The 27106-nt window shown below is 49.0% G+C and overlaps 2 protein-coding genes across 12 annotated transcripts; one reads left to right on the plus strand and one right to left on the minus strand.

Annotated features, from left to right (window-relative positions):
* Positions 1-75: 75 nt before the first annotated feature.
* Positions 76-24925, minus strand: ACP2 (acid phosphatase 2, lysosomal). Of its 2 annotated transcripts, XM_084777669.1 has the most exons (12): positions 24921-24925; positions 8872-9001; positions 8203-8298; positions 7561-7647; positions 5550-5702; positions 5347-5445; positions 5178-5267; positions 4626-4758; positions 3757-3839; positions 3514-3620; positions 3222-3397; positions 76-949 (listed from the first exon to the last, which is right to left on the minus strand). In XM_084777669.1, exons 2-12 carry the CDS (start codon positions 8983-8985, stop codon positions 816-818), a joined length of 1272 nt encoding a protein of 423 aa, XP_084633795.1. In that variant the 5' UTR covers positions 8986-9001; positions 24921-24925; the 3' UTR covers positions 76-815. The 2 variants fall into 2 exon arrangements, with proteins under 2 accessions (XP_084633795.1, XP_084633794.1); XM_084777668.1 differs by lacking the exon at positions 24921-24925 and having other exon boundaries at positions 8872-8995.
* On the plus strand, positions 8934-26812 carry NR1H3 (nuclear receptor subfamily 1 group H member 3). 10 transcript variants are annotated; one of them, XM_084777659.1, is made up of 10 exons: positions 8934-9059; positions 17772-17851; positions 18877-19059; positions 19531-19797; positions 20334-20542; positions 20642-20821; positions 21000-21099; positions 25399-25512; positions 25865-25959; positions 26403-26812. In XM_084777659.1, exons 2-10 carry the CDS (start codon positions 17809-17811, stop codon positions 26547-26549), a joined length of 1338 nt encoding a protein of 445 aa, XP_084633785.1. In that variant the 5' UTR covers positions 8934-9059; positions 17772-17808; the 3' UTR covers positions 26550-26812. The 10 variants fall into 10 exon arrangements, with proteins under 10 accessions (XP_084633785.1, XP_084633783.1, XP_084633788.1 ...); XM_084777656.1 differs by lacking the exon at positions 8934-9059 and adding an exon at positions 16403-16747; XM_084777658.1 differs by lacking the exon at positions 8934-9059 and adding an exon at positions 16403-16740.
* Positions 26813-27106: the final 294 nt, after the last annotated feature.

Raw genomic sequence — 27106 nt, forward strand, 5'->3', positions numbered from 1 at the left:
ACCTAGTACTGACCTGGTAAGTGTGCTCCCTGGAAGTCAGAAATAGGGAAGGAAAAAAAGGCACAGAACCAGCACTCACAGTCAAAACCTTCATTTCCTCGGAGTCACTTCAGCCCTATTTTGGGCCACAGTCAAGGTGTCCAGTTCACCATCTGAAGAGCCCAGCCCAGCTGAGGTGAGGTCACTTCATGATTCCATGTGTTTCTTGCTATGTCCTCCCACTGTCGTCCAGGTACAATACAGGTATTTTTAGACCTGCCTGAGGCACCTGCTCAAGCCAACGGCTGACACTAATGGTAGCCTCGGCCAAGGGGGAACTTTGCTGTTTGATGACCCAGTTTCTTGATAGCCATATTTTATCCTCCCAGTGATTTGCAGTTTTTGCCTCTAAAAAGTTACTAAGGGACAATGTCCTCCAAGCCATTTGCCAGAGATGTGGGCTAGAAGACAAAGAGCAAGGCTTGGTGGAAGAGCAAGGCAGATCAAGTACTGGCTTCTTCGGGTTTTTGGTTTTAATCCCAGGTCCTGAGTGAAACCTGAACTCTTGTCTGTCTCTCAAGTCCTTAGGGAGTATAGAAGAGGCAAATCCCATCTGGAGAAAGCCAGTGTCCACATAGTCCACGGTAAACGTCAGGTGTGTAGATGGTGAGTCACAGGTGGCGTGCACCCAGCCGAGCCTCACCCATTCACTTGGGCTTAGGTAATTAGGGAGGCCAAGCCCCAGGCATCCTGTCCATGGGCTGGGATCAGCAATAGTCAGGAGGAAGACTCAGCCCACCTCCCCTAGGAGCAAAGGGAAGGGGACTGAGTGGTTGTCAAGCCTGGTCTTCCCTGTCTGCAACGTGATGGTAGCCAGGAGGCTGGGCCTGCATCCGGAAGAGGACAGTGAGGAGCAATACTATTAGGAGGAAGAGGATGGAGCCACAGACAGCCAAGGCCACAATCACCTCTGGGCAGGGGAGGGGAAAAGAAAGGTACCATTAGTATTCATCTAGCAAATACAGAGCATCAACCCCGTGCCAGGTACTGCTCTAACAGAACAGGTAGTCAAGACATCTGCTCTCATGGCGTTTGCATTCTAGAGAAAAGATGCAGTAAACAGTCGTGCAGTGGTAACACAGGCTAGTGATGCTGTATAAGCAAGACCAGTTAGTCAGAGGTCACTGAGGAAATAGGACTAGGCCTGGGGTCAAGAAGTAAACAGATGAGAGCAGACTGTCATGTAGTGGGGGTAGGAGGACAAGCAAGTACAGAAGGCCCTAGTACCCGAATAGGCTTGGTGTTCTAGATTATTCAGCAAGAAAGTATCTCTGGAGAACAGTAAGCAAGGGACACCAGAAACAGGAGACGGCCAGGCCAAGTATAGGCTGTGTGGTCATGGCAGAGATCCTAGGTTTAGTGTGTGATTAACAAACACACACACACACACACACACACACACACACACACACACACACACACACACACACACCCCTGCATGGTGGCACACACCTTTAATCCCAGCACTTGCAGAGGTAGGCAGATCTCTGAGTTTGAGGCCAGACTGGTCTACAAAGCAAGTTCAGGACAGCCAGGGCAACACAGAGAAACCCTGCCTCAAAAAAACCTAAATAACGAATAAATGAATGACACGGTCTTATTTAGCCCAGACTGTCTTGGAACTGGCTATGTAGAGGATGGCCTTGAATCTCTGATCTTCCTCCCTGCACCTGAGTGCTGGAATTAGAGGTGTGCACCACCACATCCAGTTTATGCAATGCTGGAGATTAAACTCAGGGCTTTTCCCCTGTGTGCTAGGCAAGTGCTCTACCAACTGAGCCAAACACTTAGCCTCAATTTATATTACTTAAGAAATAAACTCTGGGGGCTGGAGAGATGGCTCAGAGGTTAAGAGCACTGGCTGCTCTTCCAGAGGTCCTGAGCTCAATTCCCAGCAACCACATGGTAGCTCACAACCATCTATAATGAAAGATCATGTACACCTGCAGGCAGAACATTGTATACATAATAAATAAATGTTTAAAAAAAAAAAGAATAGAAAAGAAAAAAAGAAATTAACTCTGCTTTGTTGAGATTGGAAGGGACAAGAATAGAACCAGAATGAACTTTAGGCTTTTGAACAGTTCAGGCAAAACTGATAGTGTTAGACTGGAGAGGCAAGAGCTCAGTATCTGAGAAGCAGAGCAGATGGGATCTACTAGTGCACTGGGGGGTCAGATGAGAGGATAGTGCCTAGTGGCAGACCGTGTGACTCTCAGACTACTGTAGCGTCTTCTAAATTGACTGTAAGATGAACAAGTGGATCTGAGGGGAAGACATGCTGCTTTAGACACAACTTAGATGCCTTATTTGACGCCCATGTAGAGAAGAGGCCTCTGGTGACCAGCTGGGTGAGAGCCTAGCTCAGAAGTTATACATCAAAGTCATATACAAAAGAGGAGATGGATGAGATCCCTTGGGAGTCAGGACAGATAAGGAAAGGGCCAGGGATAAGCATCAGGCTATTCATTATTTAGTGAGGAAGGAAAACAGGGAGTTGTAGTAAGTGAAAACCTGAACCCAGGGCTTCATACATGATAGCCATGGATTCTTCCACTGAGCTATGTCCACAGCACTAAAACAACATGTTTAAGGAAGGAATGGCAATTGTGTGGCTGAGGTGAGAGAATCCAAGAATTGGTTATTTTGACAACAGCTTCATTGCAGCAAAAGGTGACACAAAATTATTTAATGTCAGTCTGAGATTATAGTCTGAGGAAGTGAAGCCAAGGTGTAGGCAACTCTTTGAAGGGTTTTACTTTAAAAGGGTCAAAAAGATACAGTGAGACTACAGAAATGAGTCTCAGAAGTGTTTGTTAAGCTTTGCGATGGGAGTGGTCTAGTGGAGAAGGGACTGTATTCCCAGAGAAGGGGAGGAGAGACCCACACAGACTAAGTGGAAAGGCTGCACCTGAGTACTAAGCGTATATAAGCAGATAAGCTGGTGGGTGGTGGCGGGAGAAGGACAGTTCTCTCCTGGTGACTCTTATTTTCTCAGTGATAAGTGTGTCACCTGAGGGTGAAGGCTGGGGAGAGTATATGAATACAGTCTTAGGGTTGAAGTGGCTGTCCAGGGAAAGGCAGGAAGACCTCTGGAAATATGTCTGCTCCCTGAAGATTTCTAGGTGTGATTTTAACACTGACCTGGGACTTGATTAACACAGAAGCAGGTGGCAGCTCACCTGTGTCTGCAGTATCACTTGTTAGCTGGCACTCCTTCTGCCAGTCCTTGGCTATGACAGGCTCTGTGAGGCGAAGGAAGTCTTGCAGTGGGCAGCGGTGAGGGCAGCCAGGCAGGATCAGAGGCCAGGGTGCCTTCTTACTGTCATTCCGAAAGTACATCTCCACTGAGAAATTCCTGAGAGTTGACGGGAGGCAAGACAGGGATGCTCACCATTGCCCGTAACTGAGTCTCTGAGTTGCCCTCGGCCATCCCAGGTGCTCCTTTAGACGACACTTGGCAGCTTCACTTACCCATTATCTTCCTGGTACAGTTCAAATATGTGGCAGGAAGCATAGGGGGCTTGTTTCCCATTGTAGACATTCAGTGCCATTTGCAGAGCAACCAGGGTAGTGTCATGCTGTAAGGGAGAGGGGCTGCCTATAGGACTGGTTACTCCCCCACATCCCAGGAACTGAATCAGGGCCAAGTACCCAATTCCTGGTTTGACCCTTGTATGCCGGGGGGATATGTGTGTGGCCGAGGTTGGAGCTTACCGCGGAGTAAACCAGAAGCTTAGGGAATTGAGAGGTGGTTGCCATTAGAGTCAGGTTCTTCAGTATCTGAGCCAGCAGAACTCCTGAAGAGGATAAATTCCACGTATCAGTGTCTCAAACTATCACTGATCTTCTCTCGTCACATGCTAGTGTTAGTCTGATCACCAAGCCTGAGAACTCCTCCAGTTCACGGGGACCATACTGGGACTCTACACCACCTACTGCTAAGAGCTGTCAGGTTTACAGAGGAAACAGATAAAGCAAGCTATTAGTATTTAAACACAGGAGTGGACATTTGAGCTAGGGAGGCCGTGATCATGACTAACTGAACAGCGTGACCATGGTGTAAATTTGAGACTGCTTCACACCGCTGTGTGCAGGCTTTGAAAACCTGATCTGAAAATGTATACCCTTGAATGCTCAAATGGAGTAACTGGCACGTGTTACTCTTTTCTCCAAAGGCTTAGCAGTTCTCTGGAGGGAGGTGTGCAGTTAGGAAAGAGAGGAAGGGTCTTCTGACATGTGTGAAACCTAAGAGTAAGAATGGTTGGCCAGGTGTGGTGGCGCAGGCCTTTAATCCCAGCACTCGGGAGGCAGAGGCAGGTGGATCTCTGTAATGGAGGCCAGCCTGGTCTACAGAGAGAGTTCAGACTGGCTTGGCCAGAGCTACAGGGTGAGACCTGTGGCTCAGGCTGAATGTCAGAGAACTGGGAGATTTGGGTGACTAGCAGGGATGGTAAAGGGAGAGCTGGTTGGAAAGAGCAGAGAATTATTTTAGGCAGTAAAGTGTGTGAGAAGCTCCCATAGAAGATTTTCAGTGCTGGAGAGTTTTGAGGAGAGGGTAGTGACATGCTGTTCTTGTCACTCACCCCCCTGAAGCCGGGCCTTCTGTACTTGCTCGTGGATCCCGAAGAGGAAGAGGAAGCTGAAGTCCTTTAGCTGGCTCAGATGCTGCACGGTTTGGGGTGAGGCCCAGGGCGGCAGGAGCAGCCCATGTGTTTGCTGTGTATCGCAGCGGGCAGGTTAGCTCCTTAGGCCTAGGCCAGAGCCTCTCCAAGGGTGGCTTTCCTCCCCGGGGGGGGGGGGGGGGGAGGTGCCTGTGTGTGTGAGGGAGGAAGGGGAGAGCAGACATGGCAGGCAGCAGGACATTGGAAAGGAAGCTCAAGGATGAAGAGCAGACTCAGCAGAAAGAAATCTCCCAGCACTGAGCTCTGGATGGAGAAGGGTAGAGTGCTGACATCTAGCAAACCATTTCCCACTTTGAGGTTCATTTCACCCATGAGGGAAGTTCCCGGGTTACATAAGCACTGCTTGCTGGGCCTTCCCAGTGGGGATGGTAGTATCCAGGCAGTGTGCTCTACTACCCTAGAGACCTGGACCTACTGAGAGAACAATCCCCACATGCACCCTGGTCAGCTCACCTCACAGAAGAGTGTGTCATAAACATTCCAGATGGTCTCTAGGGTCAGGTTCGCAAGCCCTGTCTCGTTGGCCACCATGTCCAGAAATTGCTATGAAAAATGGATCAGGAGCTCAGTACTGTTCTGGGGAAAGAGCAGTCTGATGACCTCTACCTCGGCCCCCACTCACAGCATTCTGAATACTCCTGTTCTGATACTCTGGTGTCTGCCGAGTCTCATTCTGTAGCTGTTCATAACGGGGACATGGGCCCAACGGAAACTTCAGCAACTGCAAATTACGGGGCACACAGGTAGAGAAGGGGTCTGGGATCAGTAGGCCCATAGCCACAGTTGTCCCCTCACCATTTCTTAAGAAGGGCTGGCCAGCCTTACCCTGTCTTCAGTGATGGGCACAGTGTGGACAGGGATGGGCTGCCATGAGATGTTAGGGTTGAAGCGCTGAACTTCACTGGGAGGGAAGAGTCCAGCTAGGTTGGCCTCAGCACTCATGAGAGTACGGTCAAAGTCTGTGCTTCGCACATAAACCTGTAGATTGGCAACACAAATCTGTGTGTGTAGAAGCACTCTGGCTCCTCACTAGAGCCCCAAGAGAGAACATGTTCTGGATGGTTGCTCGGCACATTATGAACTCACCATGCATACACAGCCTCTGGCTCTCACCTATCCCTCAAGGCCCCCAAACATTCAGCTCCGGTCTATCACCACCGCATAAAGAACTCTAGTTCAAATACGTCCTGCTCATTAAAGCACTCATTTGGTAAGCTGTTTGATCTGAGAGACTTTAATAACTGGTTTGCCTCCCATGAAGACCAGAGTCCTTGTCAGATGCAGTGGTAAACCCCTTCTCCCCCCTACCTCCACAGATGTAGACAGGATCATACCATGTAGCTCTTGCTGTCCTAAAGCTCACTATGTAGACCAGGCTAGCCTCAAACTCACAGTGACCCACCTGCCTTTGCCTCTCAAGTGCTGGAATTAAAGGTGTGTGCCTCTAATTCCAGCTTGGTACACACTTTTTGTTTTGTTTTGTTTTGTTTTTTGAGACAAGGTTTCTCTGTGTAGCGCTGGCTGTCTTGGAACCCTCTCTATAGACAGGCTAGCCTCAAACAGAGATCTGCCTGCCTTTGTCTACTGAGTGCTGGGATTAAAGGTGTGCATCATTATCACCACTACCAGTTTGGCACACACTTTTTTGTTGTTTTTCAAGACAAGGTTTCTCTGTGTAGCCTTAACTGTCCTGGACTCACTTTGTAGACCAGGCTGGCCTTGAACTCACAGAGATCCACCTGTCTCTGCCTCCCAAGTGCTGGGATTAAAGGTGTATACCACCACCGCCCGGCATTTGGTGCACACTCCTTTTTTTTTTTCCTTCCCCCGAGACAGGATCTCTCTGTGTATCCTTGGCTGTCCTAATCCCAGAATTTGAGAGGCAGAGACAGGAGGACCCCTAAGAGTAACCAGGGCCCCCAGTGAGACCTTGTCTAAAAAAATAAAAGCAATAACCTAGAGTCCTAATAGTGGATACCACTCCTCAACATACTCCCTTCTCCTTTATAAATGGACTTAGAGACTAAGGAGGAAGTTGGGGTGTGGGGGGAAGGAACACAGAGGGGTGGTTTATGAAAAGGGAGGAAGAAAATAGGGAAGGGAGGAGCAAGCTTACATTAGAGCTAGGTCTTTAGGGAACAGTAACATGTAGAGGATTGAGGCAGCTGCAGCTGAAAGCGGTAACCACAGGAACAGCTTTCTCCACCACTGGGGAAAGCAGAGGACCTTAGGAGCTAGCACACTTGGCAGTTTTCACTGTCCCCCTTTATCTTGGTTCTGTCCAGCTTATTAGACTGCTCCACGGTAAGCCCCATGAAGACAGGGATAGCTCTATGGTATACTGTCAGATGAAAAGCACTCGCACAGTGCTCGGCCCTTAGTGACAATAAGTGTCTGGACAGAAAGCCTGTTGTTAGCCGGGTGTGATGGCACACGCCTTTAATCCCAGCACTTGGGAGGCAGAGGCAGGCAGATGGCTCTGAGTTCAAGGCCAGCCTGGTCTTTAAAGTGAGTCTAGGACAGCCAAGGCTACACAGAGAAACCCTGTCTCAAAAATAAAAAAACGAAAAAGTCTGTTGTTTCACAGAGTCAAAAAGTACTCTTTACCAGACCCTTCCTAATGTCTGAGTTGGACCCTTGGCCAATTTTGTCGTTTCCCAGACAAGCAGAGACAATTCAGACTCCAGAGCAGTATTCTAGCCAGCTCTTAGATGTTTTGTCTGGGGGCCAAAACGGTTCAGGAGGGAAGCTAGAGCGCCCTGCCCTCCCCTTAGGGTCTCTGAGGTCAGAAGACAGTAGATCCCATCCCTCTTGCCACTCAAGCTCCCAGCCTTACCTCGTGCCAGTGGTAAGAGGTGTTCAGAAAGCCGTGGTAGCGCTGCCTCAGAGCCTGGCCCAGCTCCCAGTGCTGTAGCATCCCCTCCTGCGGGCAAACCTAAGGGTTAAGAACATTCCAAGGGAAGGAATGGCCTGCAAGCCCTAGGGCATTTAGGCATTCTTCCCTTGGTAAGGAATGAGTTAATTCCAGAAGATATGTGGCTAGCTGTGAATGACTCTGTCCTGAGCACAGAATATTGTTAAGGAATCTGGTCATAAGCCAGGTGGTGGCGGCACACGCCTTTAATCCCAGCACTCAGGAGGCAGAGGCAGGCAGATCGCTGTGAGTTCGAGGCCAGCCTGGTCTACAATTCAAGTCCAGAACAGCCAAGGCTAACAGAGAAACCCTGACTCAGGAAAAAAAAAGAAAAAAAAATAGAAAAAGAAAAGAAGAAAGAAATCTGGTCATAGCTGGAGATGTAGTTCAGTGTGCTTAACATAGAAAGGTCCTGGGCTTGATTTCCAACATCACAAAATAGACATCTGATCCATCAGAACCCACGTGGAAAACTAGCATTTTAGGGACCCCCAGTTTCTGTCCTCTAGACATGACTCATTCTGTAGCACATCCTGAGGCGTTGCAGTTTGGCTTCCGACCCACCTTGGTTAGCTGACCAAACCCCTGGGGCCATTTCTCTTCCTGATAGGGGTCCTTGGGATATGTCTTCACTGGTGACCGGTCTCCATGTCGGTACAGCTGAGCAAAGAAAATGGTTTGTCTACAAATCAGAAGGGTCTTCTAGTTAAGGATAGGGTCCACCTCTGCCCATGTCAGGAAATCTCATTCCCTCTTTCCAGTCACTAAGCAATGAAAAAGGATCCTAGTTCAGGAGGTTCCTAATTTGGCCATGCAATGTAACCGAGATAACAGGCAAAGCCAAAAAGCACAGGTAGAGTAGTGAAAGCAATGCCTTCTGGGGGGAGGAAACGGGCAACGACTGGGAAAACAAAGATCATCAAATTAGTCTTTATGGGTGACTCTCAACCCTTTAACTAAATTCCCATGATGGGTAAGAATCATCCCAGGGAAGAATATCCCTAACATTACTCGGTCGCCCTGCCCTGCAAAATAGCCTAGGGCTCCAAATCAATTCTGAATCCAATCTCGCAATCCACCAAGGGCCGGCCAGCTGCTTCCCAGACCAGTTCTTTCTCCTCCTTGAGAAGTGAGAACCAGGACCCCAGAGCAGAAGCTCTGCCCCTCCCTCTACCAGCCGGCCTTTGCCCTTTCAGCTTTGGCGAACCCGTTGGTGACTCTGTCACCCATTACCAAGGTAACAAAGCGCAGACTCCGGGCCTGTGTGGGTGGCATCACCATTAGGCATATGCCAAGAAGAAACTGGAAAAGAGTCGCCTGGCTCCAACCGGACTGTCTGCCCGCCATCGCCGCTGTAGGCTGGGCAGCAAAGGGGCCGGAACGCCTTGGGCGGTGCCTGCTGCAGCCGCCCGGATGCTTTCGTAAGGACACTTGCCGGAAGTAGAGCCTTCGCCATCTTTCTATGGGGGTTGGGGGAAGGAATATTGAGAAAGTCTGATGGGAGAAGGCGGGATTAGGGAGGGAATGCTCCACGCAGAAGGTTTACGATCGGTGGTGATGGACGAGTGTGGGAATGTATCGCGGTCTTCCGGGCGGAAAAGCCTTAACGCCCTCGTTTTTATAGAAGCCCTAGGTCAGGCTTGCTGCTTCTTCTACCAGGCTGCTGGTTGCCCTGAGTGGAGTCTTAGCCTGGAGTGCGAGCGCCTCTGTTGAGTACTGCAGAGCTCGATCCCTAAACCTTAGCTGGTGCAGAATTGGAGCGAGGTGTGGGAAAAGTATAGGGCCTCATTTTCTACGCCTGTCTGCTGTGTGTAATTTAGTTTGAACTTTGGCTCTGGCACTGTTCCCTGCGTAGTCTTGTTTGAGATATAGGCACTGCGTGTAAACAGCCCTTTGGACTCCCTTGCCCTTGAGGTTGATTCGGTCTACCATTCATGTCCTGAACAGACCTCATTCCCCAAAGCCCTCTCCCCACTTTCAGCCCTTTCTCTCTGTCGATCTCTAAATTAAACAAGACTCAAAATGTCATGCTTCCTTTCAGAGGAGTTAGATTGTATAGGATGTTCAAATTTCTCAATCCCCTGGATATAATTCATATGGGAGGAATTTCAGACATCTGCGGCTGTATTTTGATGCAGGCATCTAACTGTGGGATTTTCACAGAATCAGCGTTTCTCCGGACATTAGCCCTTTAGGATTTAGGAACAGACAACCAGTCTGGCCTCCGAATTTTGACTCCACACCTTAGAATGACACACAGTTGCAGATCGGATCTTGGGCCCTTGGTATGCTTGGATGCAGATCTTCCCGCTATAAACAAACCCATCTCAGATTATCTGTAAACAAATCTGATCAGAACTATCTGTTACTGTCCTTGGACTCCAGATAAAATTGTGTACCTGACTACCAAAACATTACTTCCCAAGTCGCTTTAACAAAGACTCAGGAGTGAACAGACTAAAGTTTGGAAACTAAGTAGTACAAACAATTTTATATTTAACAAGGCAATGATAGATAGAAGGTGCCAGGCAGCAGATATGTTATACGGAGTTTATTAAATTAGCATGGGGGGGGAGGAAAAGAGGGGGAGAGGGTACCCCAGAGAGGGGGGAAAGTAAGGGGGGCTGTAGAGGAGGGAGAGAGAGAAAAAGTAGAGAGAGGGGGTGTAGAGGAGGGAGGGGGAGGGAGACAGACAGACAGACAGACAGACCACATGGTGGGTCTGTCCTTTTATATGGCCCTGGGCAGGGTCGTGACCCCATGGCAGGTAAGCGATGTCATCATAAGTAGCCTTACAGAAGCAGAACCCTAACAAAGAGTCCTAGCCAGGCAGTGGTGGTCCACAACTTTAGTCCCAGTACTTGGGAGGCATTGGCAGGTAGATTTCTGAGTTCAAGGCCAGTCTGTTCTATCAAGTGAGTGTTAGGACAGCCAGAGCTACACAGAGAAACCCTGCCTTGATAAAACGACAACAAGAAACAAAACTGCTTTCTGAAAATGGGTGTTTTGTGTATCTGTGCCTGCATGTATTTCTGTGAACCAGGTGTGTACAATGCCTTCAGAGGCCAGAAGAAAGCACAGTGTCACATATAAACAGCCACGTGTGTGCTGGGAACATATAAACAGCCACGTGTGTGCTGGGACTAGAACCTGAGTCCTCTGAACTCTTAGCTGCTAAGCTGTATCTCCAGCCTGCTGGCTTGTTTCACTAGTTCTTAACTTCCTAAACTACAGTTCCTTTATAAATCACATGAAAAATTAGCCCTCTCTCCAGGAAAAAAGTGTCCACACATGAACATAGAGTACAGTTTTGCATATAATCTCAAATGATACCCAGAGATCCTCTATAGGCTTAGAAGACTAGAAAACCAACCCAGAGAGAAGTGATTTGCCTAAGCACACCCAGTTTAGAGAATAGATTGAAATCCACACTTGCTTGTTTTTTTGTGTGTTTTGGTTGGTTGTTTTGTTTGTTGTTTTTGTTTTTGTTTTTGAGACAGGGTTTCTTTGTGTAACAGCCTTGGCAGTCTTGGACTTGCTTTTGTAGACCAGATTGGTCTTGAACTAAAGAACCACCCGCCTCTGCCTCCCTGAGTGCTGGGTGGTGTTTGTCTTTTGAGACAGGGTCTTATGTAGCCCAGGCAGGCCATACGCTTCTGATCCTCCTACTACCACATGCTAAGCACTGGGCTGTGGTGGCACCCGCCTTTAATTCCAGCACTCAGTAGGCAGAGGCAAGTGGATCTCTGAGTTTGAGGCCACCTTGGCTTAGTGAGTTTTAGGACAGCCCAGGCTACGCAGAGAAACCCTGTCTCAAAATAAAAAAATAAATAAATATAGAATGTTTCACACATTTTCTTGTCATCTTTGTGCAGGGATATGAAAATCCTTTATCGCTCCAGTTTCAGTTTTATGTGCTGCCAAAGGCAGCCCTGTAATGGACAGTGCACGTAGGCTGTTCAAACTGCATTGTTAAGCTGTATATGGTAGCCCCAAGGTACCTTGAGATTTTATCAAAGGTAACCTTTCACATAAGTGGCATCAAATGGAACATTACTGACAAGTGCATATTAGTGTGGGTTTTTTGTTTGTTTTGAAACAAGGTCTCACTTTGTAGGTCAGGCAAGCTTACGACTTAAAATCCTCCTGGCTCTGCTTCTTAAGTGCTGGTATTATAAGCATGCTCCCCCCCCACATATACATTTTGTAGAGCTGTTTTACTTTCATTTGTTTGTTTGTTTGTTTTGATTTGATTTTGGGGACAGGGTTTCTCTGTGTAGCCGTGGCTATCTTAGAACTAGCTCTGTAGACCAAGTTGGCCTCAAACTCACAGATTCACCTGCCTTTGCCTCCCCAGTGCTGGGATTAAAGGCACTTTCCACCGCCACCCAGCAACTTTTAAGATTATTTTATTTAATTATCCCAGTATATGGGAAGATTGAGGCAGGAAAATCAGGAGTTAAAGGACAGCTCTAGTTACATAGCAAGTTCAAGGCCAGCTTAGGCTACAGGAGATCCTGTCTCAAAAACAAAAACAAACAAAAAAACAAAAAAACCCAAAAAAATTTAGTATGACTTTTCCTCTGCAAAATCATCCAGGCCATTGTGCTTTTGGAATGTAAATCTTTAGCTCACCAAATAGAACAAAACTCCTTCATGCTTTGTTTTTCTTCCCACTTGCTCAAGTATGACTACATCCTTTGTGCCTGTAACCATCTGTGTGGGGAGGATTGGTGAAGCAGATGTTATTTCAAACTTTATAGTGAGGAATGATTCCAGGGTAATGAGGGCACTGCACACTGATGGTAGGGCCCAGAGCAAAGCTTCACTTTTATAACACCTCAGTTTTTGCATTATTTTCTACAGGTGATTTCAAGTTCTTATCCACTTGAAAAAAAAATCATGTATATGGATAGACAGACAGATGTATTCATGGGCTTATTCCAGACCAAATAAGTCAGTTTCTGAAAGTAAGGTCAGGTTTGAAAATAACTGCTTACTCTGTGTTGGCAGAAGCAAATGTAAATCCAGGTGAATGAACCATTTTTTCCCCTCTTTTTTGGAAGTATTTTTGTATAATGGATAAAGTAAATTTGCTTGTTTTATTTTAGTTTAAATTTGAGCATGAGCTTATTTTTATTTATTTGTTTGTATGTGTGTGTGCACATGAGTTCAGGTACTCATGGAGTCCAGCAGAGGGGGTCAGATCTCAGGAGCTGGAGTTGTACAACAGGTGGTTGTGAGCCACTCAATATGAGTACCACACCCAGCTGCAGCAAGAGCTCTTAACAGCTGAACGTTCTCCAGTTGAGAGCCTGAGCTTTTGAATCAGTTTTTAATCTGTAATCAGTTTTTTGTTTTGTTTTGGTTTTGTTTCTTTGGATTTTTGAGACTGGGCTTCTCTGTTACACAGAGCCCTGGCTGTCCTGGGACTCACAGAGATCAGCCGGCTCTGCCTCCCTCCCAAGTACTGGGTTTAAAGGTGTGCACCACCACTGCCAGCTGTAATCAGTTTTGATATTCTCACCTTGTTAGTAGCCTTCTCCTAAGATTTATCATGAGAATGTATGAAATGATAATACATGTAGAATAAAATGTGCAGAAAAGCCTAAATAGTTATTATTTTTCTTCTTTGTGTTCTGCCTTCTATATCATGTCTGAACATACAGGTTTGGGTCTGAACAGAGGTTCCTAGATTCTTCTTTATTTTGTGATTAAGAGATTGGGCAGAAGAGCAGGGCGTGGTGGTGCAAGCCTTTAATCCCAGCACTCAGGAGGCAGAGGATCCCTGTGAGTTCAGAGGCCAGCCTGGTCTATACAGTGAGTCCAGGACAGCCAGGGCTACACACAGAGAAACTCTGTCTCGGGGCGGGGGGAAGGAGATTGGACAGAAGTCTACTTGAGTAGGTTCCTGGGGCTCTGAAAGATGGTTCCCTCACTTTCAACTCGTGTAGAGCACCAAAAGAAGGATCCAGAAACAGTAAGTGCCTTAGCCTTCTTCCTGGGAAAGACTGCCGTTGGGGAAGTTGTTTAGTGGCACGTTTGACCAGGGGCTGGCGAATGCTAGTTCCAAGCCTAGAAGTGGCTGCTGGAAGTCAGGGGTGGAGGAGTCAGAGATGTGACCAGTAAGATTCCCCAAGGATGTTCCTAGGGATGTTGCTTCCTGTAGGAGCTAAAAAAAAAAAAAGATAGAAAAGACCCATAGGAGTGGGATGCCTTGGCCTTAACACTTCCTGTGGGCTGATGGAACTGTGCCACAAGGGTGGGGCTGACTAAAGTAGGACATGTGCTTCTAGATCACCCGAGTGCTTGTCCTGGCCTGGGGCAGAAGTCCCAGTGGTCAGTCACCGCAAAGTCCATGGAGATACCATCAACAGGTTTTAGCCTTTCCCAATTATTCTCCTCCTCTCCGTTCTCTTTGTGGCACGCTCTTCCACCACCTGTAATCTGTGGTGGTGAGGTACCGCCAATGTTGCCTCTCCTACAGCGACTGGGCTGTCCTACCTCCCTGGCTTGGAGGAGGACCTGTTTGTTCAGCAGCTGACTCTAGCCTGGGTCAGTGGGCTGCGGCTTGGGCTTGTCTGTGTGTACTTGTGTTCCTGGGAAGCACCTTGTAGGTAGTCAGGAGAGAGGCAGTAGGACCAGGAATGGATGAGGGAGATTTTTTTTACCCCCCCTAGAAGATAATGCCGCTGGGCTTCAGGCCAATGTTCCATTGCAAGTTCCTTGAAATGAGGTTAGATCAGAGACATCTCTTGAGTGTGCTACCATGCTGGCACTTGGGCGAGGGGAGAGCACTGGCTGCATGCCGGGACTGAGCCCTCCCAATCTGTGGCTGCTGTCCTTGGTTGCTACTTTCCCAGGGTGGCAGGCCCTTGTAAAAAATTGGGGAAGGAACAGAGGAGAAGAATTGGAGAGCCTTGTGCTCATGATTCATAAGTGTCCAGACCAGGGTGGAGGCCTTGTGTGGGGATGACCTTGTGATGAGAAGGAAGAAGAGCAAAAGCCAGAGGCAGAAGCTGACGAGGGGGCTACCAGAGGGGCTTTTTCTGAATGTGAAAAAATGAATATATGGGCAGATTTCGCAACACCCCCGCAGCCTGCCGTCTCCTCACACATGCTCCCAGTCTCGGCTCGTTTCCTTGGCTCACCCTGCGCTTCCTCTCACCGTTCACCAAGCCCCTCTCCTACTTCAGCTTTCTTGCCCTTCCCCCATCCTGTTCCTCCTGTCCCACACCCACAACCCTGTTCACTCTTTTTTTTTTTTTTCTTCTCATTTCCTCTGTTTTCTTCCCTTGTGCCCTATTCCTCTCTGTTTCGGTCCCTCTGGCTGCTTGTATGGTCCCTGTCCTATGCTTTAATGTGGACCCATGGGAATTGGAGTTCACGGCAAAACAGGAAGAGCCTGTGAGCAGGAAACTGGGAATGGGGCAGAGGGTGAACGGCCAGCAGTAACCTCAACTCCTGTTTCTCACATCTGAACTGACGCATCTGTAGACCTCTGCGGCTCAGCAGCCCTGCTGACCACCAGCCCTGCCGACCACCAGCCCTGCCGACCACTAACCCTGGCTTCAGAGCTTTTCCTTCAGACCCGAAAGTGTTCTGGACTCGAACACAGGAAGAACAAAAGATCAGAGCGCCCGGAGAGAGAACATCTGGCTTCTGATCTCAGCTTGGCCACTAACTGTGTGGTCTCAGTCTAGCATCAGTGTGCTGTGTGCAATGGAGCCAGTTAACCTTTCTGCCTCCCTTTTGGAGCTGCTCTCAGGAACCAAAGCCATAGTGAGGGGTTTGTATATGGAAACAAAGATTTAAAGGGTTGACAGTGTACAGGCTCAAGGTGATAGGATGATAAACCGCTAAAGGAATTAGGAGGGAATGGTAACCCCTGGCCATCCCTGAACATTACTGTAGCCGGGTGTGGTGGCGCACACCTTTAATCCCAGCACTTGGGAGGCAGAGGCAGGAGGGTTGCTGTGAGTTCGAGGCCAGCCTGGTCTACAAAGCGAGTCCGGAACAACAAAGGCTACACAGAGAGACCCTGTCTCGGAAAACCAAAAAAAAAAAAAAAAAAATGTTCTTTAACATTACTGAGACACTTTGTGCTGACTCTTATTCTCACATTGGTTTTATGTGGCAAAGCTATTATTGTTGTTGTTATTGTTATTATTTATTTTTTAAAAATAGAGAGGTTCAGATTCTAACTTGCTCAGTCAAGCTCACACAGTCAGATGGGAGTAAAATTCAGCCAAGGAGTGTTTTCCCAGCAGAGACGATACCCTGGGTTGTAGCCCGTATACGGAGGTTTGAATCCAGAACCCAAACGAGAAATGATTATGCTTAGTTCAAATGAACTCAAGCTAACAAGTATGGGCTAGAAGGGAGACATTGTTTGTTTGTTTGTTTTTACGTATCATTCAACAAACAGAAACATGGTCTGCTGTTTCTTCTTCTCTAAGCCAGCTGCTGATCCCCTTGGGAGATTAAATCAATGAAACGTGATGTGTTCCTTCAGGGCTGAGTCTTTTGTCCCAGGCAGCAGAGCAGGAAAGCCATGACTTTAGATCTATAGATCTCGACATCACCTCAGATGGGGCTGCTCCCAGATTCTTGGGAGGTCTATCCTGGGAGGCGTGGGTGTAGGTGTAGGTGTGGGTGTGGCGTGGGGCTGGGTTGCTAGCATCTGCTTGTCTCCTCTCCCAGGCTTCCTTTTCCAGGCCTCTTCCTTTCTCTGTCCCCTGTTAGGGCACCCACACACAAACTCACGGGAAGGCCCAGCACCTGCCTGTCTTCACCCTTGGAGTTCTCCCCGCTTGGCTCAGTCCTGGGGCTAGTGGAGAGAGCTTGGCGCCTTCCCAGAGGCAGAGGAGGAGGGAGGCTGGGAACACAGGCTGGGGCTTGGTGTCGCAATTCCGGGCCGTGCCGGGACCTTTGCTCCGCGAGGTGTCTATGGGGGGAGGGAGGAGGGAACGCTGACTCTGGAGGCTGCTGGGATTAGGGTGCCTGAGAAGCAGTCCTGTAAGAGCAAAGAGCCCCCAAGGGTGAAGAGAGGAAGGAGAGAGATGGAACTGGGCCGGTCGGCGGGGAAGTGCGACAGTCTTGGTAGAGGGTAGGGGACAGGGTGGCGCCGGCTAAGGGGGTGGCCGGCTGGGGAGGAGTTAGCCTAGTGGGGAAGCTACCTCGTGGGCGGGGGCCTCTGGAGGCTCTGGACTCCGGGTCGCCAGTAGGAAGGACCCCTTGACAGTCGCTCCCCTCAGCTTTTTCCTACATTGCTGCTTCTCCCTGCCAGCCACTGTGTGCTCAGCTCTAGTCCGTGGCTGCCAGCTGCGGCCAGGTACTGCAACACCCTCTTCTCTCAGCAAGGGGGCTCCAGAGACTACGGAGCCAAGAAGTCTGGTGGCCTGGTGGTCTGCTCCGCGACTGTGGCTGAGGGCTCTGTCCTTGCCTCTGGGTGGGGAGGGATGGGACGGGAGGATGCTCTTGGGAAGGATCTCTGGGAGAAGTGAGGATTGACGCTAATGGTATCCCGGGGCAAGGGTAGAGTTTTACTAGGTCTCAGAAGAACTGGAGGGCTTCTGGTAGAGGAGACGATTCTTGGAACAAGAACTTTATTCTGGGACTTCAGAAATGTCAGAGAAAAGACTAAAAAGTAGACTCATAGTGTGAACTTGGATCCAGTCTCGTGGTCCTGCCAATTTAGAAGGATAGAACAGGGCCAAGAACTCAGGAGGCTACGCTTCCCTGTACCATCTCTGCCTGTGTGGTGACTATGGGCAGTTTCCTTAATCTCTTTGAACCTTAGTTTCCTTATCTCTAAAATGGACTTAAGAATAGTCCTGACAGGCTGGAAGTATACAGGTCAAAAGCAGACCATTTGCCTAGCCTGCATGAAGACCTGAGTTCAATCTCCAGAACTGAAAAAAAAAATTACACACACACACACACACACACACACACACACACACACACACACACGCACGCACACTCCTGACTGCATAGGGGTATAGTAAAGAAGGCTTTACAGGCTGACCCATGACAAGTAAATGTCAGTTGATATGAGGACAGATAAAAGGCGGCACAGAAGGGAGCCAAGGCCTAGTTCTAGAAGAGTGTAACCTGGCTTATTCCCACAGGACTGTGTCTTGGTAATGACCAGGGCTCCAAGAAGGGATGTCCTTGTGGTTGGAGGCCCCAGTGCCTAGTGCTTCTCATGGTAAGCTGTTCTGTTCAGACCTTCTCCCTGAGCCCAGGCCTCTGGCTCCTCTCCTACCTCAGGAATCAAGTCCCCTTCGCCCCCTCCCCCGGCAGATCTAGTCTTGGAGTTGCTTGTCTCTTACTGGAACCCTTTGCCCTGGTTCAAGTGCTGGATGAGGGGTAGCCCCCTAGTGTCCTTGGTCTGGGTTTGCTTCTGAGGAGAGCTGACACGGTCCATGCTTAGATGGCTCGAGCTTTGAGAATCTGCCTGACACCCTCCATCATCCCCAAGGAGGCAAAGGGTAGCACCTTCATTTAAGATCTTTATGTGCTAGCTGGATGTAGTGGCACATGCCTTTAATCCCAGCACTAGGGAAGAAGAGGAGGCAGGCTCGAGGCCAATCTGGTCTACACAGCAAGTTTCAGGACAGCCAGGACTACACAAAGAAACCTTGTCTCAAAAAAAAAAAAGTTCTTCCTTCTTTCTTTTCTCTCTTTCTTTCTTTCTTTTTTCTTGGTTTTTCTGAGACAGGGTTTCTCTGTGTAGCCGTGGCTGTCCTGGACTTGCTTTGTAGACCAGTCTGACCTTGAATTTTCAGAGATCTGCTTACCTCTGCCTCCCGAGTGCTGGGATTAAAGGTGTGCACCACCATGCCCAGCTGGGGAAAAAAATAAGTCAGTTGCAAAGGACTGCAACTGATAGTCCTAGATCCCACAGAACGCTGGAATCTGAAGGCATGACTGGGGCTAGGCTGCCTTCTTTTCTTGTTTTTTTTTTTTTCCCCCTTTGAGATAGGGTTTCGCTATGTAGCCCTGGCTGCCCTGAAACTCACTTTGTAGACCAGGCTGACCTCCAACTCAGAGATCCATCTGCCTCTGCCTCCTGAGTGCTGGGATTACAGGTGTGTGCCACCATGCCTGGCTAGCTTGACTGCCCTCTCATGGTATAGTTAAGTTTGTAGTTTCCCAGCCAAGACACTCAGGGATGGAGTCTGGATAGGACTGGCACCTACACCTGGCCCCCTGTGCTTCTTTTGGGTTTAGACTCTGCAACGGAGTTGTGGAAGACAGAAACCCAAGATGCAAGAAACCAGGGAGTCAACGGCTGCGTTCTCAGGGAGGAAGCCAGAATGCCCCAGTCAACTGGGGATGCTTTGAGGATGGGGTTGAAGGCAGCAGAGCCCACAGCTTTGCTCCCTAGGGCAGAGACTTTTCCAGAGCCTACAGGTAAGACTCATCTGGATTTGTAGAAGGTGGGGCTTCCTAGATCTGGGAGGGGACCCCTGGGGACCTTCGCCTTCTAATATCACAGTTAAGTCCAAACAATTTGGGCCAGTGACTTTGGTGTGAGTTTCTTCTGTGTCTTAGGTGTTTCTGAGCCTCACTTTCATTGTTTGTTAATCGAAATTAACCCTTAAGAATCAATGCTTATAAAGAGCTCATATAGTACTTAGGACGCAATAGTCCTTGGTAGAAGACAGCAATTGTTTTGATAGATTAAGCCAGACACTGTGGGACGCCCTGGTAATGCCAGCTACTCTGGAAGGTGAGGCAAGATCACTTGAGCACAGGAGTTCCAAGGCTACATATTGTGAGTCAGAGAGGGGTGTGTGTGTGTGTGTGTGTGACGGAAATGGAAAGTGCCTGGCCAAGAGTGATGAAGGGAGGGAGGACATTAAGCCTTGTGTTTCTATCCAGAGCTTCGTCCACAAAAGCGGAAAAAGGGGCCAGCCCCCAAAATGCTGGGGAATGAGCTGTGCAGTGTATGTGGAGACAAAGCCTCTGGCTTCCATTACAACGTGCTGAGCTGCGAGGGCTGCAAGGGCTTCTTCCGTCGCAGTGTCATCAAGGGAGCACGCTATGTTTGTCACAGTGGTGGCCACTGTCCCATGGACACCTACATGCGGCGGAAATGCCAGGAGTGTCGGCTTCGGAAATGCCGCCAGGCAGGCATGCGGGAGGAGTGTAAGTGTCCGGGACAGAAATTGGGTAGTGCTGATGGGAAAATATTGGTGTCCTGTTGTGAGGGCAGACAGATGTTTACCCCTGTAGGGATCTCCTGAGTGTGGATTAAAACTTCCTTATCCGAGCCCAGTGCTGGTGGTGGTGCACGCCTTTAATCCCAACAGTTGGTTGGCAGAGGAAGTAGGATCTCTGAGTTCAAGGCCAGCCTGTCTACATAGTGAATTCCAGAAACCCTGTCTTGAAAAACCAGGACCAACCAAACAAACGAACACCTTCCTTATCCAGGCAGAGTGGCAGACGCTTTAAGTCCCAGCACTCAGGAGACAGAAGTGGATCTCAATGAGTTCAAGGCCAGTTCAGGATAACCAAGAGCTACATATTGAGACCCTATCTTGGGGGGAAAAAAATAAAATAAACAATGTCCTTGTTTTTACACACATTTTGTTTCTGGGGCATCAAACCATCCCTTCTACCCCGTCTCTGCTTCTTGTTCACCCTTGTCCCACTTCCTGCCTCACATCCAGCCTTGTCTGTAGGTGTCCTGTCAGAAGAACAGATCCGATTGAAGAAGCTGAAGCGGCAAGAAGAGGAACAGGCTCAAGCCACACTGGGGTCCCCAACGGTTTCCACACCTCCCCAAGTCCTGCCACAGCTCAGCCCAGAGCAACTGGGCATGATTGAGAAGCTGGTGGCCGCCCAGCAGCAGTGTAACAAGCGCTCCTTTTCTGACCGACTGCGAGTCACGGTACTTGCTGACCTGGGGAGAGGTGGCTCTACCTGAAGCATCAGCTAACTTCTTGACCAACAGCAATTTACCTTTTCCTTCCTTGCCAACCCTGGGTAGCCATGGCCCATTACACCTGACCCTCAGAGCCGGGAAGCCCGTCAGCAGCGCTTTGCCCACTTTACTGAGTTGGCCATCGTGTCAGTGCAGGAGATTGTTGACTTTGCCAAGCAACTCCCCGGCTTTCTGCAGCTCAGCAGGGAGGACCAGATCGCCTTGCTGAAGACCTCTGCGATCGAGGTGGCTGGAAAGGGAGTGGGATGAAGGGAGAGCCAGACTAGGATTTTCCATAGGAGACCTCCAGAAATCCAGTTTGGAGAGTCCAAGCCATTGGGAAAGGGAAATCCACCTCCTTTCAAGGGCCACGTGCCAAGACCAGCCCCTTCGTCCCCGTCTGAAAGCTGCTGCTTGTGTGCAGGTGATGCTTCTGGAGACGTCACGGAGGTACAACCCTGGCAGTGAGAGCATCACCTTCCTCAAGGACTTCAGTTACAACCGGGAAGACTTTGCCAAAGCAGGTGAGACGTGAGATGGCCAGGGGGCTGGCGCCTTGCATCATGGCGCCCATCATGATTGGAGAGCCATGGGTCTAAGGTTCTGGGGCTTATACAGTGAAGATGCCACTTGTTTTTCCAAGAGAGAGTTTGGGATGTTGATCGGCTACTTAAGCCACTCCAAACAGAAACACCCACTGATGTGCCTGAGGAGTTTATGCAAGCATCTCCTTGGAGGAGACCAGACAAGGCAGAGCAGTGGCCTTTATCCTTGCTTTAGCCAGGATGTGCTAATCTGCACTGTGCTTGTGCTTAATATTTGAAAATATTGTGTAGCTAGAAGAAAAAAACTGAAAACCACCATATCAGGCCTTTTATCAGACAAAAGGCAAGAAACCTTTTTCACACAATGCTCTTTAAGGATCATGCAGGTCCGTTTGACCCTTACTCTCAGTCTCTCTTCCTGATGACTTGTAGAAGCAGAGCTGACGCATGACAAACATGCAGAAGAGGAGGGCTGTAGCATCAAATCCAGGCTTCCCCCTGAGAACTGGTTGGAACTGGTGCTGGGTTCTGGTGCCTGCTTAGCACTAGGCAGTCCAAGTTTCTCCCAGTCAGCTGTCAGTCATGTGCGTGAGGCGGGGGCTTGGAGAGGATAGAAGTCTGGAGCAGACTGAGGAGTTTGGCAGCTGAGAGAGGAGGCTGTGAAATGATGCTGATGCTGTGACTGTTCTCAGGGCTGGGAGGCCCTGGGTTCCAGGCCAGAGTTCAGAAAGCTTTCCCTGGCATCGGGTGACTCAGGCCAACCCATGAGCCTCTTGTTCCCATATGTCTTTCTAGGAAGGCCTCTCTTAATTGCAAGGAAGGGCAAGGCTCTGTCAGCCCCTCTTGCATTTCTTTCTTTTTCTTCTTCTCCTTTTTCTTCTTCTTCTTCTTCTTCTTCTTCTTCTTCTTCTTCTTCTTCTTCTTCTTCTTCTTCTTCTTCTTTTCCCCCTCCAGGCAGAGTTTCTCTGTGTAGCCTTGGCTGTCCTGGACTCACTTTGTAGACCAGGCTGGCCTCGAACTAACAATGATCCGTCTACCTCTGCCTCCCGAGTACTGGGATTAAAGGTGTGTGCCACCACGCCCGGCTCCCTCTTGTGTTTCTTTGTTTTCTGAATATCTGGGCTCCTAGCTCTGGCCACACTTAAAACCCGTCCCACTCCTCTTTTCTACCAAACCCCTTTCCCTCGAATGGTTGCCGTCTCAGACTTTCTTAACCCTCACCTCTGTGAGAACACTCTCTTTCTTAGACCCTTCCTGCTCCTTCAGCATTTGTGGACTTGTGTTAGCTGAATCCGTACCTATTTGTAAGATTTCTTTATTTAAGCAACTTTGATGTCATCATGTTTTTCATTTTATCAGTGTGTTCTTGGGAAAAAAAGAACAGAAGGCTTTTGTTTTGTTTTTTCTTTTTCTCTTTTTAACCATCTTAAAAAAAAAAGAAAAAGCCTATCTATCTTGTTTTCTCTCTCTCTCACTTTTATTTTTGGGCCCTCTGTTTCCTTCCCTAGAGGCTCTGCTTTGTCAAGTCTCTGTCCGTTCTACATCCACTCCCATATGTTGTGCACAGTGGCTGACTAATGATCTGAGCCGGTCTCATCTGAGGGTTTCATCCAGCAAGCATTAGTAGACGCTCATGGGAGCACAGCTCAACTCTAGAAGTCTCTCTTTTTCTTTGTATGAAGGGACTTTTTAGCATACTTTGAAGCTTAAAATTCCATCAAGAAATGCTTTATAAAATGAAGCTTGCCTATTGAACAGATCTACACACAACACTTGATAGACATCAGGGTGAAAATACAGGAAGTGACTCATCAAGAAACCTCAAGTGGAAGAGTAGAGCAGATGGTTGCTAAAGGAAATCTGAGAAAGCCTAGAAAACAGTGTTGGGTAGAGACATTGACAATGCGGGTGGAAAAAGTGTTCACTGGGCATCTAGGCTGCAGGTCACGGCGTTGCATGCTCCTTGTCTTCTCTGCAAGAAGATTGGTCTATTATTGTTGGGTTTTGTTGTTTTGTTTTAAATTGGGAGACAAATGTCCATGGGATGGGGGTGGTGGTGCACACCTGGATTGCCTGTGCTGAGGAGCAGGTAGAGACAGAAGACTCTCTGGGGCTCGCTAGCCAGCTACTCTAGATGAAATGGCTTGCTCCAAGCTTAGTGAGAAGCTGTCTCTCAAAAAGCTAAGGTGGATGTGGGTGTGGTGGCACACCCCTTTAATCCCAGCACTCAGGAGGCAGAGGCAGGTGGATCTCTGTGAGTTGAGGCCAGCCTGGGCTACAAAGGAATCCAGGACAGCAAGGGCTACCCAGAGAGACGCTGTCTCAAAAAATCAAACAAGAGAGAAAGATACTCAATGTAGGCTTCTGGCTTCCACATGTGCACGCATGGGCAAGTGCACCCGCCCCATGTATGTGTATACACACACACACACACACACACACACACACACACACACACACACACAAGTTCAAGGCCATCCTTGGCTACATAGGGAGTATAAGGCTAGTCTGGGGTTATATGAGATCTTGTCACAAAAAAAAAAAAACCAAAACAAAACAAAAAATAACCACACCAAACCCCCAAACAAAAATCAAAAGAGAAACCAGGTATGGTGGCACACACTTTTAATCCCAGCATTTGGGAGGCAGAGGCAGGCATATCTCTTTGAGTGTTAGGACAGCCTGCTCTATATAGTGAGGTCTAGGACAGCCAAGGGCTATGTTAGGAGACCCTGTCTCACAAAAAGAAAAAAAAGGCGGGGGGGGGGGGGAGATGAGAAGTCAACTGAGGGGAATATTATTCTAAGAAGTTTATGAGGTAGATATTATTTTTAAATTTTTATTATTTTGGTTTTTCGAGACAGGGTTTCTCTGTGTAGCCTTGGCTGTACTGGATTTGCTTTGTAGACCAGGCTGGCGTTGAACTCACAGCGATCGTCTGCCTCTGCCTTCCAAATGCTGGGATTAAAGGCGTGCACCACCATGCCCGGCTTGGGGTAGATATTATTATCTCTGTATTACAGATGGGGATTCTAGGGCCCAAGAAGGTTAAATATTTTGCTTCAAGTCATCTAACTTGGTAGATTCAGGGGAGTCAACTGCTGACAGTCTTGAGCCTCAGTCCACACCCTCAGCCACATTGTTGTATTCTCTTCAGTGTGTGATATATCAGCTATAACTTTAGTGTTCAGATAAGGCCATTTGCCAGGCAAAAAAGGATTTCTTTATAAGGAAAAGTAAGAGATACCTATATTTTTAGAAATGTGGCACTCTTGAGAATCTTAATATGTAATTGTTATATATATATTCCTCCCCCCCCCCCCACCCTGTGTAGCCTTGGCTGTTCTGGACTCACTTTGTAGACCAGGTTGGCTTTGAACTCAGAGATCTGCCTGCCTCTGCCTTCCTGTGTGCTATGATTAAAGGCATATGCCGCCACACCCAGCTCTATAATTGTTATTTATTTTATCACTTTTTGCTTGTTTGTTGTTTGGGACAGGGTTTCTCTCTGTAGCCCTGGCTGTCCTGGAACTCACTCTGTAGATCGGGCTGGCCTCATTAATCCACCTGCCCCTGTCTCCAGAGTGCTGGGATGGCAGTCGTGTGCCGACACCACCTGTTCTAATTCAACCCTTTTTATACATCAGACATTGCGCTAAGCCTTCTGCATACTTTGCTATATAATCACCTTTGGTATTCTTCTCAATTCCATGGCAAAATGCCTTCCAAAGACAACTTAAAGAAGGAAGGGCATCATTGCTCCTGGTTTGAGGGTACAGTCCACCCTGGGGTTAAGGAGTGGCAGCAAAAGATATAGGCGGCCGCGTGGGATTCACAGTCAGGAAGCAGAGACAGATGGATGCGAGTACTCACCTTCCTTTTTATTCAGTCCCTCACAGACTTGCCTAAAGCTTTGTCTCCTAAGTGATTATAGAGTTTTGTCAAGTGGACAGTCAAGTAACCATCATGACAGGATTTGGGGGCGGGGGGTTGCTTTGCTTTGTTTTGTTTTGAGACAGGACCTTGCTATGCGGCCCAAACTGGCTTGGAACTTGGACTCCTCTTTCAGTTACATTCATGCGCCACCATGCCAGCACACTAGCTCTGATAGATCCAGCCGCATTCCACAGAGGAGGCTTAGGGGCGTTTAGATGGTTGTTCTTGCATGGCAGAAACCTAGAGGTCCGTTAGCGACTTCCTAGCAGTTCCCCCACGCTGAGTTGGAGGATGCTCTCCCCGCTCCTGCCACGGCCCTCAGCCTCCCTCCGCCTTCCCCAGGGCTTCAGGTGGAGTTCATCAACCCCATCTTTGAGTTCTCCAGAGCCATGAACGAACTGCAGCTCAATGACGCCGAGTTCGCCCTGCTCATTGCCATCAGCATCTTCTCTGCAGGTGTGGAGGAGGGCAGGTGTGAAGGAGGGCAGGTGTGGAGGAGGGCAGGTGTGGAGGAGGGCAGGTGTGGAGGAGGGCAGGTGTGGAGGAGGGCAGGTGTGGAGGAGGGCAGGTGTGGAGGAGGGCAGGTGTGGAGGAGGGCAGGTGTGGAGGAGGGGGCCACAGGGGGACTGAGTGAGAGACTTTCCCCCTTCCTGTCCCCCCCACCCCTGTCCCCCGGGGAGGGCTACAGCCTCTATAGTGGCTGAGAGAGGCTGGGCGGGGACATGTCCCTATGAGGGAGTTGTGATTTGGGGTATGGAACCAAGACCTTGGGCCACAGCTGCTCCTCAATTTTGTTGGTGATCTACAGACCGGCCCAACGTGCAGGACCAGCTCCAAGTAGAAAGGCTGCAGCACACGTACGTGGAGGCCCTGCATGCCTATGTCTCCATCAACCACCCCCATGTGAGTATCCGGCCCCCCCATACCTCCATCCCCCCCCCTTTTCATCTGCTCTTCAGACCCATTTTCTTTTCTTGGTTTTTCAAGACAGGGTTTCTCTATGTAGCCTTGACTGTTCCTGGCTGGCCTCAAAATTCACAGTGATCCACCTGCCTCTGCCTTCCAAGTGCTGGGATCAAAGGCGTGCGCCACCACTGCCTGGCCAAGCTCATTTTCTGTTTTTGGTTTTGTTTTGTTTTGTTTTTTCCAGACAGGGTTTCTCTGTGTTAGCGTTGGCTGTCCTGGACTCGTTCTGTAGACCAGGCTGGCCTCCCGAACTCACATCGATCTGCCTGCCTCTGCCTCTGCCTCTGCCTCCCAAGCGCTGGGATTAAAGGCGTGTGCCACCACACCCCACACAGGCCCATTTTCTGATACCCACTTTAGATTTCCTCCCCCACCCCCAGGACCGGCTGATGTTCCCACGGATGCTAATGAAGTTGGTGAGCCTCAGGACTTTGAGCAGCGTCCATTCAGAACAAGTGTTTGCACTTCGCCTGCAGGACAAAAAGCTCCCGCCACTGCTGTCTGAGATCTGGGATGTCCATGAATGACTGCTCTTCCTCTGCATCCTCTGTGCTCTGGACCACATGGCTCAGGCTTACCGACTGCTTCCTAGAGGTGGAGCAGGCTGAGAGTTGGGTGGAGGAGATCCTTGCATGGCATTAAGGGAGGGTCAAATGGTTGCGTATTTTGTGGCTGCTGGGCAGTTGGGGGGACCTGCTAATGTGGCACACCCTCTGAAGACCTTGTTGACCCAACCAAATAAACTAGCCAGAAGGGCCACTTTGCACAGGGCTCTTCAGGGCCCTGCCCATCCTGCCTCTACCACTTCCTGTTTTTCCTCACAGGGCCCCAAAGAAATTCTCCACTATCACTCTTGTGGCTTGGCTATAAATGCCTCAGGGCTGCTTCACCAATAGATCTGACACTTGAAACAGGAAGGCCAAGATGAATATAGAACTAGGGAAACACATTTCTGGATCAAGGGTAGGGGTGCTGCCTAGTGGAGGAAGCCTGTGTCAGTTATGATTGGCCTCAAGGCCCAGAGGAGAGGGGCAAATCACAGGTGACAGCTTTTGTTCCCTAGGCCCACGCATAGGGGAGATGC

The sequence above is a fragment of the Acomys minous genome (assembly GCF_964271855.1).
Source record: "Acomys minous genome assembly, chromosome: 3".
In the NCBI taxonomy this organism is placed as follows: domain Eukaryota; kingdom Metazoa; phylum Chordata; class Mammalia; order Rodentia; family Muridae; genus Acomys; species Acomys minous.